The sequence below is a fragment of the Punica granatum genome, chromosome 6 (assembly GCF_007655135.1).
Source record: "Punica granatum isolate Tunisia-2019 chromosome 6, ASM765513v2, whole genome shotgun sequence".
Classification (NCBI taxonomy): Eukaryota; Viridiplantae; Streptophyta; class Magnoliopsida; order Myrtales; family Lythraceae; genus Punica; species Punica granatum.
Window position 1 is genome coordinate 16,875,792 of NC_045132.1, and position 16,239 is coordinate 16,892,030.

The window sequence follows — 16,239 nt, forward strand, 5'->3', positions numbered from 1 at the left end:
TGGCATTCACCAAAAAAAAAATTCAGAATGGCGTATCTGCAAATATTACGTTTGATTTTAGAGTTAAAATAACTTTAATTTTGATTGTAGAAAAGGACAAATGATTGTGTAGTGTGTTGAGTTAAAATTAAAGTTAAAATTTTTTACTTGGGAAATGTGTTTTTTTATTGTATAGTGTGTTGAGTTAAAGTTAAAGTTAAATTTTTTGTGATTTTAACTGCGAAACCAAACGGAGCTATATCAATTACTAGACATTTATCTGTTAAGCTTAAGGCTTTCAGTCAATTAGCGGCTTTCAAAAATGCTACATCGGAGTTTAACTTCGAATAACCTTGCTTATAATTAATTCATATGTCACGTATATAGTAGTACCAGGGCAAATATAAACAGTAACACTCACCAAACTTTTCTTTCCTAGGAACCGTCATTCCCCCAAATTTCAGAAGGTCTCACTCACTCCCCAATTAATGTGAACGGTAATGTCACCCTCCAACTGGTCAAAGGTCAAAGAATGACTTCCCAGAATAGCACATTCCCATTCCTTTTGCTATTATTTCGGAAAATGGGACTACCCTTTGGGAGTGACAATTTCCATTAATTAGAAAGTTCACTTTAATGTCTCCTAAGCTATACATTGATTTGATGGTTGGGTCCAGATGGTTTTTATTCGACTTGTTAAGTGGGTAAAAACTTTCGAGGAGGATTATCTTTATTCTACTTCTAACCTTTATCGCTCATCACGGAGCGTCAGTTGGTGGTATAATATGAGGAAGAGTTGTGTCCAAATCCCCTGGTTAGCTCCACCTGTCAGTTGGTTCAAGTGGAATACCGACGGACTTTCTCTTGACAGACCTCGTCCTGAGGATACCAGAGGTGTTCCTAGAGATTCAAAAGGTATCATTATCTTTCTATTCTCATCTCCGTCTACCTTTATAGGTTCAAATATTACTGAATTGCTTACAATTAGATGGGCCCTCCAAATCTCTTCTTGGAACTCAACCTTCCTTTCATCCTCTCTCTTCATTGATTCAAATTCCATGAATCTTTTTTTTTTTTGTCATGGTTACTAAAACTACTGGTTCACAGGGAAATATCGGAGCATACTTTTGGTTATTCAAATATCTACAATGCACTTTGCTTTGGTTCGAGATTATATACTTCCCCACCAATAATTTTGTGGATTGTTTAGCCAAATCGGATTACATGATAGCCCTTCTGATTTCCTTGCTTGGTTGTAGAGGTAATTTTTTTTGATCGATTTTATGAGTCTTAATCTTCTGCTAATCTTGTGTAATCTTCTCTATGCAAGGTCACCTCTATTAATGGAATCTAATTGATTATCTGAAAGAAAATGAAAAGGAATTCTTGCAAGTAATCCTATTTCACGTTGTATAATGAACATACTGACGTAAAAGAAAGGATATAATATATATATATATATATATATACACACACACTAATCTATCAGACGGTGGGTTCGAAAATGAAGGTAGTAAATTACTTGGTTACTTGCAATTACATAATTTATTTTAGTAATAAGTAAATTACTCGGAGTTGTTTTTGCTATATAGATATTCTTTATTTAGGGTGTTATTGTGCCACAATTGTAAGTATGATTATATCAATATCTAATTATATATCTGTCATAAGATAAAGAGAGGATATTTATTTGTCTTACATCAAGTTTTGCAATTTTTTTTCCTGTAATCTTTAATTTTATAAATTTTTCCTTCTCCCCAATTTCATCCAAAAATGAGAGCCATTAAATTTGGAATTTTTTTTTTCGGTTACAAAGGAAAAAATAAATTAAATACTATAATTCTTGCATATTGGGATAGAAGAGTTGTACGATGCAATCACCTTCTAGTACAATCATCTTTATAGATCGGTGGATTTCCATATTTGGTTAAAAAATAAATCAATAGTCAACCAATATTTTGGAAAGAAATTCTACCATACAATCACAGAGTTACGGTTAACGTTAGTATTATTTTATTTCCGAAAGAGCAGTGTTATTTTGGAAACTAATAAACCAGGGCTAAGTTTGAGCATTCATATGTAAAACTGTGAAAACGTAAAATTGTCTTATCTCATATTGATGTGGTGATAAATTAGAAATAATTATGGTAATTACTCGAATAATTAACAATCATTATTTGTTACTATTTGTCAACACTTTCTCGCCTCATGTGACAAGTATGGTTACCTAAGAATTTTTTCGTAAAACAAGACAGAATGTCGGAGGAATTTACCTTACAAAAACAAAATGGATAGATTTGAAATTAGATGTAGATCTGACTCAGACCCCAACTAGATATTATTCTTCCACCTAAGCGTCAAACGTGACACTATAATATCTTCATCTTTCCTTTTCTTCCCTTTCTTTCTCTTTCCCTTTCTCCTCTTCGGTTTTTTTTACCTCCTTGTTTTATTGTTAATGGATGGTAGCATTTATGCAGCAGTAGAAACGTGCAAGTTGAAATCTCTGGACCCCAACATCAAGTTGAGCTGGATTAGAGTTATATAAACCCGTGCTCTCATTCTATTCATTCCTTCGGAAACACCCCGAATATCGACTACTACACTGACAAGGCAGTGCCCACAGTGGTGTTAACATGGCAATTAAAGATGATGTTGAAAACCAGGAGATCGGCAGTCATGCTGGCGGAGTTCAAGAACCGCTCATTCTGGCCAAGAAGAACCAGACATACGATGATACTCGGAAAGGGAATCCCCGCATGGCCTACTTCAGCACGTTCGTTGCAGTTTGTGGCTCCTTCGCGTTTGGGACCTGCGTAAGTAACTAAGACCATGAGACTGCTATCAAGGGAGAGCAAAAAACATCAAGGACCCGATTCTTATTGTTACTCCTGGGTGTGTCGTGTTTGTCTTTAGGCAGGGTACTCTTCGCCGACTCAGTCTGCAATCAGGAGTGATCTCAGTCTTACCTTAGCCGAGGTATTAAATATATTGATTTCTCAGCTAGAAGCTTGAAGAGTCATCACCGATCGAGGGTAACAGAATTTATTTGGAAAATATTGTACAGTATTCAGTGTTTGGGTCCATATTAACTTTTGGTGCGATGATTGGCGCAATAACTGGTGGACCAATCGCAGATTTTATCGGCCGGAAAGGGGTAAGCAATCCATAAATTAATATGCATACAACATCATTAAATATGTTGCACATCTTTTGTGGAATAGATGATTGTGGAGCCTTATCTAAAACGTAAATATCCGCACAACACTTGCAGGCAATGAGAACAGCAAGTGGATTCTGTGTCGCGGGATGGCTTGCTATCTACTTTGCCGAGGTCTCACTCACCAGATTCTGATGCAGTTTTGCAAGTACATTTTCTCAGCAACGAGACCTTGTCCGTACTTTAACAATTTTTCTTGATTGTTTTGATTTCCTGGATTGAAGGGGCCATGGCCGTTGGATATCGGAAGGTTAGCAAGTGGATATGGGATGGGGGCCTTCTCCTACGTGGTGATTCCCTCTTCCCCCCTCCTTGGGCTATCGACCGTATAAGTTTCCAAATCCTTCTTTTCCCATGAACATGGTTTAATCAAATTTTTGGTCCATGCAAAGGTGCCGATCTTCATAGCCGAAATTGCACCAAAGGAACTCCGAGGAGTGATGACTGCTGTTAATCAGGTTCTTTGTACAATTTACTTTCAGGATGATTGATAATAAAATGTACAATCTTCTTTTCCTCTTAATCATGTCAATTAATTTCCTTCCTTTTCAGTTGATGATTTGTACAGGAGTGTCCGTATGGTTTATAATCGGGAATGTGCTATCCTGGCGGGCTTTAGCATTAATGGGTGAAACTCGCGAACTTCAGAAATTCCTCCGCTATCAACGAACATATGCTAAACTAGTAATTACAAGCCTAACTTCTGGAAGTTCTTTTTCTTTTACAGGACTGATCCCGTGTGCAGTTCTCCTCTCTGGTCTCTTTCTCATCCCCGAGTCTCCGAGATGGCTAGTATGTGCTAACACCTGAACAAATTTTTGTTCTTGTTTAACATTCATTTTCTTCAAGTTGATTGTCAACGGAGATGTTGATATTGCCATGTTGATGGACTTGGCTTGGCTGTCAATGCAGGCAAAGAGGGGAAGGACAAAGGATTTCGAAGCTGCTCTGCAGAAACTTCGGGGGGAAGATGCTGACATATCTGAAGAAGCAGCTGAGATTGAAGTAAGATTGACAAGCTTTTCATTCACATTTCTTGTTTCTCCATATCATTGTTGTTGCTGCTATTTCTATCATTTATCGTGGTTATTGTTTCCTCAAAGTTAAAATATGTTTTATCTGGCAGGATTATATCGAAACTCTTGAACGGCTCCCGAAAGCCAAAGTGCTCGACCTGTTCCAAAGGAGATATTTACGCGCTGTCATTGTAATTCAGATCCTATACTTGCCACTCTGTTTTGTTCGGAAAGAGAAAAAATAACAGTTAGAAATCCCATCCTCGTTATTAATTAAATGGGTCCTGCTGTGGTGTTGATCAGATTGGAGTTGGATTAATGGTCTTCCAACAGTTTGGAGGAATCAACGGCATCGTCTTCTATGTGGCCACTATCTTCGAGGAAGCAGGTTCGGCCAAAAGAATCATCGCTTTCAATGAAATTTTGATGACGAAACAGATAATACCAGAAGAGGGTCTTTACTGATATCTCTATATTGTAATCTCCATCTCAGGATTTTCCTCGAGCATTGGAACCATAACTTATGCTATCCTACAGGTACCGCATCGTCAGTTTGCCTAATTCTTTCCTATTCCGATAAATTTGATGAACAGTCATTTAAATTGAAAAAATGCAGGTTGTTGTCACAGCAATAGCTGCTGCCTTGGTCGATAGAGCGGGAAGAAAGCCCCTCATACTGGTAAAAACCTGAAACCGTGTTCCTCAAGCATATTTGTAATGGTTGTCTTGACCGTGTTCATGTAGAGAATAGAGTATTTCCATTGCCCAATAACATGATCTTATCGACTATAATAATTTAATATGTGGAAATTGAAGGATGGTTGCCCGTTGTTTCCATTGCAGAAACTCTGAAGAACAATCATATATTGTCATAGCAAGTTATAAGGCTTAAATTTTCCTCTATAACAACCTTTTTCTTTGTGATTCAGGTCTCTGCAGTGGGATTGGTCATGGGTTGTCTGCTAACTGCAGTTTCGTTCTATTTAAAGGTATAACCAAAACTCTGCAAACTCATGTTGCTTCTGCATTAAAATGGTTCATAGCTAATAGATATAAGACTAATTGCTTCCTGGAACCAGGTCCATGATTTGGCAGCGCAGGCTGTTCCGATCCTCGCGGTTTCAGGCATTCTGGTAATGTTGTTGTCATTATCAGGCACACTTATCCTCTGTTTTCTTCGTTAAAGTATCTAAACCCCTTTCATTATCATTTCTTCTTTGTGATCGTCAGCTGTATATCGGATCATTCTCCATAGGAATGGGCGCTGTTCCATGGGTTGTAATGTCCGAGGTAATCAAAGGAGAAACTCTAAACTGCAACCTTGTATAGTCCTCTTCGTTGTCCAAAATACGGACTTGGAAAGCTTTTTCCAATGCCAAATAGAGTCTCGTCTGTCTAATTGCTGCAATTCTACCAAAAGCATGACTCGGGGCCTTCTGCTTCCTCAAACATAGCTTTCCTCACTTCATGACTGGTTTCATTTGCAGATATTTCCGATCAACGTCAAGGGAGTTGCTGGAGGATTCGCGACGCTAGTAAACTGGTTCGGGGCATGGGCAGTGTCCTACACTTTTAACTATCTGATGAGCTGGAGCTCCTACGGTACATGAAACCCAAACTCGAATTACCGTCTCACAAAAGGCTACTCAGTACTAAAACACGAACAGTAGTTAAATGGTGACTAAATTGGTTTGACCAAAATAATTTTCAGCCTGATCTCTATAAGAGTCACATCATATAAAATGCCAAACACCGCTCTTGAACATATCCGTTAAGCCAAATATGTTGGGGAAGTTCCTCTTTGGGTAATTCAAGGCAGCTTGCTGCTCCAGAGGATAATTGACAGCTCGTTTTCATTTTGCAGGTACCTTCATTCTGTATGCTGCAATCAACGCGGCAGCAATATTCTTTGTCATCGGAGTGGTGCCAGAAACTAAGGGAAAGACTCTTGAACAAATTCAAGCTGCAATAAACTCATAGAAATACAGAAAGCCGAGCATCATCATCATTCTTTACGATGGAATCACATATCATTACAGGATTTATTTTGGCAACTGATCAATTTTCACATGCTCAGGGAGATGGAAGATGATTTTGTTTAGTTACATGGGATCTTCTCTTGGGAATGATCAATCATTTTGATGTTGTTTCTAGATTTTTATTTGTTGGGGGCATTTCTAGGCTTCTAGCATGTCCTAGTTCACGCGGGAATCATAGTTACATGCTCTGACGTTTATGGATGGAAAATAATGGGTAGAAAGACAAAAATTCGATCAAGTATATGACTATTGCTTCTGTTAAATCTTCTTAAAGGTTTTCCGGTATCATGGTTCACATGATCTTGACAAGAAGGTCGTATTAAACACTCCACTAGAGAATTATGGCTATCATAACTGCAATTTAATCATGAGAGAAACATATATCAATTTAATCAGGTGCCACCGCTTCCGATTCCTTTATTTCCGCTGCACTGATGCCAAATGCCAGAACCGTTGACACATCTATCAACTAGCTGGTAACTTTCTCCGACACCCAATCAGCCTCCCTCCAGTTTCACCCGCCCCTCTTTGTTAAGAGCTACCTGTCACCCATTGCCATGGCCTGGTAAACTACTGATTGGCTCACTGACGTGCAGAGATCTGCTGCTATTCATCTGCCTCAGTGAGCCCCCTTCAGGACCCATCCACGGCATCCCAACCGAAATGTTGCATTACCACATTTTGCTTGCACCTTTCCAGCGAGCTGTTCCGGCAACCGTTCACACCTCTGCTCTCTGCAATTTCGGGGATCCGCTCTTTCGAAAACGGGAGATCCTGAGATATAAGCCACCACCAGATCCTTCTCATATCTGATATGCCCTGCTAAGTTCAATTTCAATTTGTTTGAACTGAGATGTATGTTTTGTGTTGTTAATTAACCAGCCCCCATTGAAATCAACCAAAGGAAACAACTTGAATATTTCGAATTTTGTATATTCAACCCATGATCGGGATCAAACATACCAAAGTTTGGCATAGGTGGTATTGGAAAATTAGATAGAATAATACTGTTAGATTTGCAACCATGTGCTCTTCTTCTTGGTTTCTTTCAACTTGACAAAAGAAAGATTTCTTGTGTATACTCTGTGGTGCTAAGTAACTTTACACGGAACTCTTGCTTTCGTCTTGTGTAAGCAATGAATATTATCTCAGCTACGTATCTGAAGATCGGACAAACCCGACTCACTACCTCTCACCATTTGAATCTAATATAAATTATAATATATATATATATATATATATATCTTTTCCCTTGGTAATTGACTAGATAGTGGATACTGCTTCGTTCTGTTCATCTTTTTTTATCTTCACCTTTCCTTCTCTCATATGCCTGAATGTTCTGCTCAAGGTTCCTCTTGGTTTCATAAGTCCTATTTGCCCTTCTCCAAATAATTGAATTTATATATGCTTTAATCTTATAGATTTCCATTTCTTTGTGCAGTTCAGAATCTCCGTTAATATGGATTAGAGCTGATCCAAAAATGGACTATCTTGTAAAATGCCTTTTGAGAATTTCTTTGTTTCTCTGTTTTGTTGAGCAGGTATCCTTTAGGTGATTGCAGATTGTACTTTTACCAATTAAGTAGTTAATATATATGTTTCTACTTTTTTTTTTTTGCTAGGTAATATATCCTTCTACTTAGACCTTATTATTGCATAATCTGAAAAGAAAATCCTCGCAAAATGCTAAGACATTGGCCTGAAGATAAGCACCGTGCTCTTGGTTTGACTGGCTAAAACTTCGTCAGTCACTAGATGTTTGAATATTACATTGCTTTAGCCAATACAGCATCGGAGGAACTACAATTAATGGTTATAGGTAATTTATCAAATCATTTCATTTTCTTTCCTCTGCGAAGTACTTGGAGTGATCCATGCGATATTTTTGGACTGTGGTCCATAATTTTATTCCTCTTGAGCAGCTTATTCTTGATATGTTCTTGTTTTCATAGATTTATGCTAGTGCTCCTGTCCAGTAGAGTGATAAACCAAATTAAAGTCATTATTGAATGAAAGAGAATACCATAATTATGTTAGGGTAAGAATTTTATCAAGTATACTAGATCCCGATGGTACAAAAACTAGGCAATCCAGTTGTCGTCATCATAAATGACACAAAAGAACTCTATAATATACTTCGAAACAATGAATTGAGAAGCAGGCTGGAACTAGATATTATGGCTAGAAACAAGAATAACAATGCCAAATAGAGAATAAGCAGCAAAAATCAAAATAATCACGTAAGTCATGCTCCAGATCTGTAGAAAGCAAACATCAGAATATATCTTCATTGCTGCTTTGAATACGTAAAACCCAAGCCGATACAAACTCAATCCTGCAAACTCAGTTGTAGCTATAATGAAACATTAACTCTATTGCTTAGAAGCCAATACAAACTCAGTCCTCATCAAATTATTGATATCGTGCCTGATTACATCCTATTCCATCATTTTTCATGTCTATGATTGGCTTCTCTCAAAGTTAACTGTTCTGGTCTTTTCTTAGGAAGGAACTGCAGGGTTATGATTAGCAGGAAGAACTCGTTGCTTCTAAGCATTTTCTAGATGATCTACTTTGAATGACCTGGTCTATGTTCTCATCTATGAAGGTAACAAGTTGATACACAAATTTCACATTAGATTGACCTTTTTAGAATGCAAGGATGTGTTGTTTCATCATGTTTTCCATTTGTTTCTTTGATCTTCTTGCAGAAGCGGCTCCATCTGGGCAATTTTAATGACAGTGCTTTCCAAGAGGCCCTGTTGGATTACAACAGGCAATTGGCCAATTCTGAGAGATGGTCTATGACTGGTAATGGGCTTAAAAAGAAAGTTATTTTGCTTGTTGGGCACGAGGTTTTATAGAATTCATAATTCCAACCTTAATCTGTCAAAATTTCTCTATTCCCCTTTCTCTTGGATTGGTGAGTTTGTTAAGCTGATTGAATTGTTTCGTGTTAGTTGGGCCACTCAAACTCGACTCTCAGCATTCTGTCATTGGGAAGCTCTGTGGTTGCTCTTTCGATCCTTAGTGCCAGAACAATGCCCCTCTACATCTGCAAACTGACTATATAGTCCTAGTTCCATTAACTGCAAGAGGAAATCGAGCTATGTGGTGATGGTATAGCCATCCTTGGGCACCTTCTTTAAGTCCTAAGCTGCTATTTCCTTTAAGCGCTTCTACTATCTTCAGTAATATACTTTTAATTTGTTCCAGTGTCGTGTTGTACGTTCTGACGTAGTTAGTGATGTCATGAATCCTGGGTTAAGCTCCTCTGATGATAAACTTGGGCTGGAGATTCTGTGGCTGCTCTCAGTTTATTAGATCGTCGGTCTGACATAGCGCTGGAGAAAGAATCATTGGATCACAAGAATTTTGAGAAATTCTCTGTCGATATGCTGTCATCTTCGTAATTTGAGTAGGGAAGCAGAAGCATGGGGCAGAGAGTTCAAAGCCATTAAAGGCTACGTAAGATTTCTTGTTCTACACAGACCATATGGAAGTTTGACAGAGATGTCCCTGGATAAGAACTCTCCATTTTATTCTGCTCTAGTTCCCAAATTGCAAGGGTGATTTTCGAGTCTGTGATGATTGTTTTTTACCTACCTCAGTCATCTCCTTCATATCAGTGGGCATGTCAAGTTTCCTTGATGAATCTGCAAATGATAGGCATGTTTCCTGCCTCGTTGGTCATCCTAAGTCTCTCTGATTTGGAAAGAAAGGAAAATGCAAGTTTTTCAAACTAGAAAATAATGATCTTGATTAATTAAGTTGTCAGTGCATGTAGACTTTGTTTGTTCAAGAGTAGTTTCTTTACCGAAAGTCGAGTTTAGGATTATTTAACTTAGCAGATTGATTGGTCAGTTGATATATTGTGTTTGAGGTCTTATTTATACGTTCTGCTATTTGGATTTGTGAGATGAAATTCTTTGTACAGTTTGTCTTGATGTTGGTAAAATATGTTGTGAGTTACATAGTAATATTCAAAGCTGTAAAAGGATGCAACTCATACATACCAGATACTATTATCTTTGTCTGCGTGGTCTTTATCGACTTCTGTCAGCTAATTGCTCAATTTCATATAGAACTGTATACTTCTCCATCCAGGTGATCTGGTATATATTTCTTAAACACTCAATGAAACTGTTATTTGGGAGTAAAAGGTTGATCACATCAAACGGTTAAAAGGATCAGGATCCAGATACATACAAACGTTTTAAAGGATAATGATTTCTTGTGTTTGCTCATTTTGCACTTGTGATATATTTGTTTTTTGCTATTAAAATTATGGAATTCTCCTAACTAATAGTTGTTTTCTGATTTATTTTACCGTAGCTTCTAATTTAATTTAGGTTTCTCATATGACTGGATGTTCACCAATATCACGTTAAGTTCTTCATATTCATGCTCTTTTCTTTTTTTCTTTTTCGGTTATATTCTTCATGTTCATGCTTATGTTTAGCATCTATTCGTTAAATATTGAATTTTTTTTTTATCAAAAGAGGGTGTAGCACAGTGGCACACTCTCGCCTGGTAACTAAGAGATTTCATGTTTAATATTTAGTGGGACTATCACAGTTTCTCTATTCTCTCTATTCTCGCATTCTCTAGATTAGATTATCGCATCACGCAAGGTTCGCATGGTATTTATGATGACTTTAAACAAAGGAGCAAGAGCAAGAGGAGGACTTCATTAGGAGACTTCAATTAGAGAGACAGATCTGCAGACTGGAATTGTTATAGTTGAGAGGACTTCGTCGGCGAGGAGGCAAGAGGGCTATGAGGAGGTGAGCAGAGGAAGGTGAGTAGAGGCAGCAAAGGCCGAGCAAAGAAGGTGAAGGCTGGACTGGGGCTACTGGCTGGGGGAAGGGGGAGCGACAATGCAACAGAGACACAGTCGCGATGAACGGGAGATCGCTGACGAATGAGAGAGATAGAGCCGCCAACGAAGAAGAGATAGAGTTGCCTATGAACAATTTCGACATTGTCAGCAAGATGAGGTGCAGATCTATGTGTTGAGTTTCATCGAAAGAGAGAACGCTTTTGGGGGAAGGAAGAAGGTGAGATTGAACTGTGAAACTTTTTTTTTTTTTAAATTGAATTTCGATTTTCGGTTGGATTTGGTTCCTAGAATTTGGGAACCGAGGCTGAACCAAATATTATATACTTAGTTCGGTAGAAACCAAACAGAACAAACTAAATCGGTTAGGTTTACGGTTTGGTTCGGTGAACCGAATAATGGACAGGCCTAGCGCTACCGCCTCAACCCTAGCCGCCTTGGTCCCTACCACCTCCATGGAAGCCCCTACTACTGGCACCAGATATCTATTTATTGCCCTCTATAGTAAAATTTCTTGGTAGGTATTATTATTGTATAAAGGGTTTCTAGACTTTTATGTATAAATATTTTGATAACCTGCGAATATGATTGTTTCGGTTGAGAGGTTTTAGTATAGGAAGAGGAGAGGGGAGGAGAGGAGTGATAAAATGTCGTTGAAAAGTAGAAAGTAGAAAGACTTCCTCCAAACTCCCCCGATTTGAATGATTGGCAGAATGTTCCCAATGGAGGAAGTAGAAGGAGAATGATCTCCCTTCATTTCCCTTTGTCTTCCCCCCTCTCCCTCAATGCATGCACTTTAGTCCTCTCCTTCCCAATCCCTTCTCCCATTTCTGTGCAAAATCTCTCTTCTTAGTTTTGATGATTCAAGAGATGGAAGGAGGAAACCACGTTTCTATGGAAACAAGTCTGATGTTGTGCATATAATTCATGCTTTTTTGTCAGTTATGTCTCAAGGCTGTAATTTCTATTTTTGATATTTTTGTTTTAATGTTCAGTTGCTTTAGTTGAATCAGTCATAGCACTAGGCCATGTATTTAGGAAGCAGTTAAGTTGTTGCTAAGTTAGTGGGAAAAGAAAGCTGAGGTTGTTCAGCTCATTTGTTTTTATATAATGCAGTTAATCAATGAAAGTATATCCTATTCTTCTTCCTCAAAAATAGAACTGTTTTTTTTTTCTCTGCGTTCTCTCTACTCTGCTTCTTCTTTTTCAGCTGTTTTTCAGTAAAAGAGAACAACAGTGGTATCAGAGCATTTACTTCTTGAGGGACCTGTGAGTGAGTGAAACGAGAGACCCAAAAACACCGAGTGAACCCGAGGGATACACGTGAGAATTTGAGTGAGATGGAATCAGGATCAAGCACCATGTCTGCTCTTGCTCCTCCTGTGTTTGATGGAGAAAATTACCATGCTTGGGCTGTTCGAATGCAAGCCTACATGGAGGGGTGTGACTTTTGGGAAGCAGTCGAGCAAGACTACGAAGTGGCTCCACTTCCCAATAACCCAACCATCAATCAGATTAAGATTCACAAAGAGAGAGTTACCAGGAAGGCAAAGGCAAAAGCTTGCTTGTATGCTGCTGTTTCACCAGCTATTTTCACAAGGATCATGGTTCTTGGTTCAGCTGAGGAGATCTGGGACTTTCTAGAGGTTGAATACAGGGGAAATGAGAGGATCAAGGGTATGAAGGTGCTGAATTTAATTAGGGAGTTTGAGAGAATGCAGATGAAGGAGTCTGAGTCCATCAAAGGTTACTCAAACAAGCTTATCGAGATAGCAAATCAGGTAAGGATCCTTGGCACTGATTTATCTGACAGTGGATTAGTGCAAAAGATTCTTGTCTCTGTGCCTGAAAGATATGAGGCAACTATTGCTTCTCTCGAGAACTCTAAAGATCTCTCCCAACTGAAAGTAATGGAGCTGATAAGTGCACTTGAAGCACAAGAACAGAGGAGGCTAATGAGGCAAGAAGGGAGCTGTGAGGGAGCCTTGAAGGCCAAATGGCAGCAGAATGAGTGGGGAAAGGATAAGAAAGGAAAGGGAAAGAAGAATGGAGGCAGTAGTGGTTCAGAAGCTGCTGCAAAGGACAGTGGTGCAGGGAATACGAGCAAGATCTCTGCTTGTAAGCACTGTGGGAAACATAATCATCCACACTTCAAGTGTTGGAGAAGACCAGATGTGAAGTGCAGGAAGTGTAATTTAATGGGACACATAGAAAGGTTCTGCAGAGAAGGAAAGCAACAACAACAAAGTGGAGCTCATGTTGCAGCTCAACAAGAAGAAGATCAGTTGTTTGTAGCTTCATGTTTCTCATCAGCAACCTTATCAGACAGTTGGTTGGTCGACAGTGGTTGTACTAATCATATGACTAATGATGAAGGGCTCTTTAGGGATCTTGACAAATCATTAAAGTCCAAAGTGAGGATTGGGAATGGAGAATTTCTGGAAGTAAGAGGCAAAGGGACAGTAGCTATAGAGAGTTGTGCAGGAGTTAAGCTGATATCAGAGGTGCTATTTGTGCCTCACATTGATCAAAACTTGTTGAGTGTAGGGCAGCTGTTAGAAAAGGGATTCAAGGTGTTTTTTGAAGAGGGCAAATGCTTGATTCTCGACTCAAAAGGTCAAGAATTGTTCAAAATAAAGATGAAAAAGAAGAGCTTCTCGCTGAATCCATTAGAAGAAGAGCAAGTGGCGTTCAAGTGTCAGGTTAGTGAGATTGATTTATGGCATAAGAGAATGGGGCATTTCCACGACAAAGGACTACAATACATGCAGAAGAATGACATGGCAATGGGATTACCAAGACAGGAGGAGCCGAGATCAACATGCACAGCTTGCTTAACAGGCAAGCAGACCAGGTTACCTTTCAGAAACTCAACCTGGAGGGCTACTAAAAAGTTGCAGCTCATTCACACTGATTTGTGTGGACCTCAATCAGCTCCCTCATTGAATGGTAGCAGGTATTTCATCATTTTCATTGATGATTTCACTAGAATGTGTTGGATTTATTTCTTGAAGCAAAAGACTGAAGTTGCTGAAGTGTTTTTCAAGTTTAAGACTTGGGTGGAGAATCAAAGTAGCTGTAAGATACAGGTCATTAGATCTGATAATGGGACTGAATACACTTCTCAAAGGTTCAATAATTTCTGTGAGGAAGCTGGGATAGAGCATCAGCTCACTGCTCCATATTCACCGCAGCAAAATGGAGTAAGTGAGAGGAAAAATAGAACCATTATGGAGATGACGAGGTGTATGCTACATGAGAAGTCTCTACCAAAGGAGTTCTGGGCTGAAGCAGCAAATACTGCTGTGTTCTTGCTAAATAGACTGCCTACGAGAGTATTGGAGAAAAAGACACCATTTGAAGCTTGGTTTGATAGGAAGCCAAATCTGAAGAATTTGAAAGTATTTGGCTGCCTATGTTTTTCTCATGTTCCACAGGTCAAGAGGAACAAGCTGGAAGAGAAGAGTGAGCAGGGAATCTTTGTAGGCTACAGCTTGATATCTAAGGCCTATAGAGTATATCATCCACATACGAAGAAGGTTGTTATCAGCAGGGATGTTCAATTTTTAGAAGATGAGAAGTGGGACTGGACAGAAAAGGAGGGGACCAGAGAAGAACAGGTTCTACTTGACCCTACTGAGCTGGTGGATGATGTTCCAATTAGAGGTACGAGATCTTTGACTAATATATACCAGAGGTGCAATGTGGCTGTTCTAGAACCTGCAGGATTTGAGGAAGCTAAGAATGATGAAAAATGGATAGAAGCCATGAAAGAAGAATTGGCCGTGATTGAGAAGAATCAGACTTGGGAGCTGGTTGAGAAGCCTACTAATAGAAGAGTAATTGGAGTCAAGTGGGTCTTTAGGACAAAGCTCAATCCTGATGGCTCGATAAATAAGCACAAAGCTAGATTGGTGGTGAAGGGATATGCTCAGGTATGGGGAATTGATTTTTCAGAAACATTTGCACCTGTCGCTAGATTAGATACAATTAGAATGCTGCTAGCCATTTCAGCCCAGCAGAATTGGAAGGTATTTCAACTAGATGTAAAATCAGCATTTTTGAATGGAGTGTTGGAAGAAGAAATTTATGTTGAACAACCAGAAGGCTTCATTATTCCAGACCAAGAAGATAAGGTTTATCTGTTGAAGAAGGCTCTTTATGGACTGAAGCAAGCCCCTAGAGCATGGTACAGTAAGATAGATGATTATCTACTGACCTTAGGCTTCATCAAGAGTCTAAGTGAAGCCACCCTCTATGTGAAGAAATCTGAAACTGAACTGGTTATAGTCTCCCTTTATGTTGATGATATGTTGGTGACGGGAAGTAATGCTGCTCTAATTGAAGCATTCAAGAGAGACATGATGGATCAGTTTGAAATGACTGATCTTGGTGAGATGCATTATTTTCTGGGCATGGAGATCAAGCAGGGACAGAATGAGGTGTTCTTATGCCAGAAGAAATATGTAAAGGAGGTTCTAAAGAGGTTCAATATGGAGGAATGCAAGAGTGCGAGCACTCCAATGAACCAGAAGGAGAAACTTCAGAAGATGGATGGAGGAGACCCTGCAGATGGGAAGCAGTACAGGAGCTTAGTTGGATGTTTGATGTATATCACCTCTTCTAGACCAGACATAATGTACTCAGTAAGTGTTTTATCCAGGTTTCTTAATTGTGCCAGTGAAACTCATATGATTGCTGCAAAAAGAGTATTGAGATACCTGAAGGGAACACTTGCATTTGGGATCAAGTTCAGCAGAGTTGAGAAGTTTGAGCTGTTCGGTTATTCTGATAGTGATTGGGGTGGCTCATTAGATGACATGAAGAGCACATCTGGTTACTGCTTTATGTTTGGGTCAGCATGTTTCTCTTGGTGCTCAAGGAAGCAAGAATTGGTTGCCCAATCGACTGCTGAAGCTGAGTTCATTGCAGCTACATCAGCAGTGAATCAAGCAGTGTGGCTAAGGAAACTGATGGAAGATTTGCATTTAAAGCAAGAGGGAAACACAGGAGTGTTTATAGACAATCAAGCTGCCTTAGCCATCTCATTGAACCCAGTGTTTCATGGAAGAACCAAACATTTCAAGATCAAGTATTATGTTCTTAGAGAAATGCAGCAGACAGGTGAAGTAAAGCTGCTGTACT

At 39.0% G+C, this 16,239-nt stretch overlaps 1 protein-coding gene and 1 long non-coding RNA gene across 4 annotated transcripts; both read left to right on the plus strand.

Annotated features, from left to right (window-relative positions):
- Positions 1-2,490: 2,490 nt before the first annotated feature.
- On the plus strand, positions 2,491-6,521 carry LOC116210520 (sugar transporter ERD6-like 7). The gene is made up of 18 exons (XM_031544405.1): positions 2,491-2,795; positions 2,896-2,958; positions 3,047-3,136; positions 3,254-3,313; positions 3,424-3,489; positions 3,592-3,657; positions 3,752-3,827; positions 3,927-3,991; positions 4,112-4,204; positions 4,326-4,406; positions 4,519-4,603; positions 4,709-4,752; positions 4,832-4,894; positions 5,145-5,204; positions 5,295-5,348; positions 5,446-5,505; positions 5,703-5,817; positions 6,080-6,521. Exons 1-18 carry the CDS (start codon positions 2,616-2,618, stop codon positions 6,193-6,195), a joined length of 1,437 nt encoding a protein of 478 aa, XP_031400265.1. The 5' UTR covers positions 2,491-2,615; the 3' UTR covers positions 6,196-6,521.
- Positions 6,522-7,517: 996 nt separating this feature from the next.
- Positions 7,518-12,242, plus strand: LOC116210135. 3 transcript variants are annotated; one of them, XR_004157424.1, is made up of 4 exons: positions 7,518-7,602; positions 7,696-8,862; positions 8,966-9,065; positions 9,215-12,242. It is a non-coding gene; the product is annotated as an uncharacterized LOC116210135 (long non-coding RNA). The 3 variants fall into 3 exon arrangements; XR_004157425.1 differs by having other exon boundaries at positions 7,536-8,073; positions 8,760-8,862; XR_004157423.1 differs by having other exon boundaries at positions 7,539-8,862.
- The last annotated feature ends 3,997 nt before the right edge of the window (positions 12,243-16,239 follow it).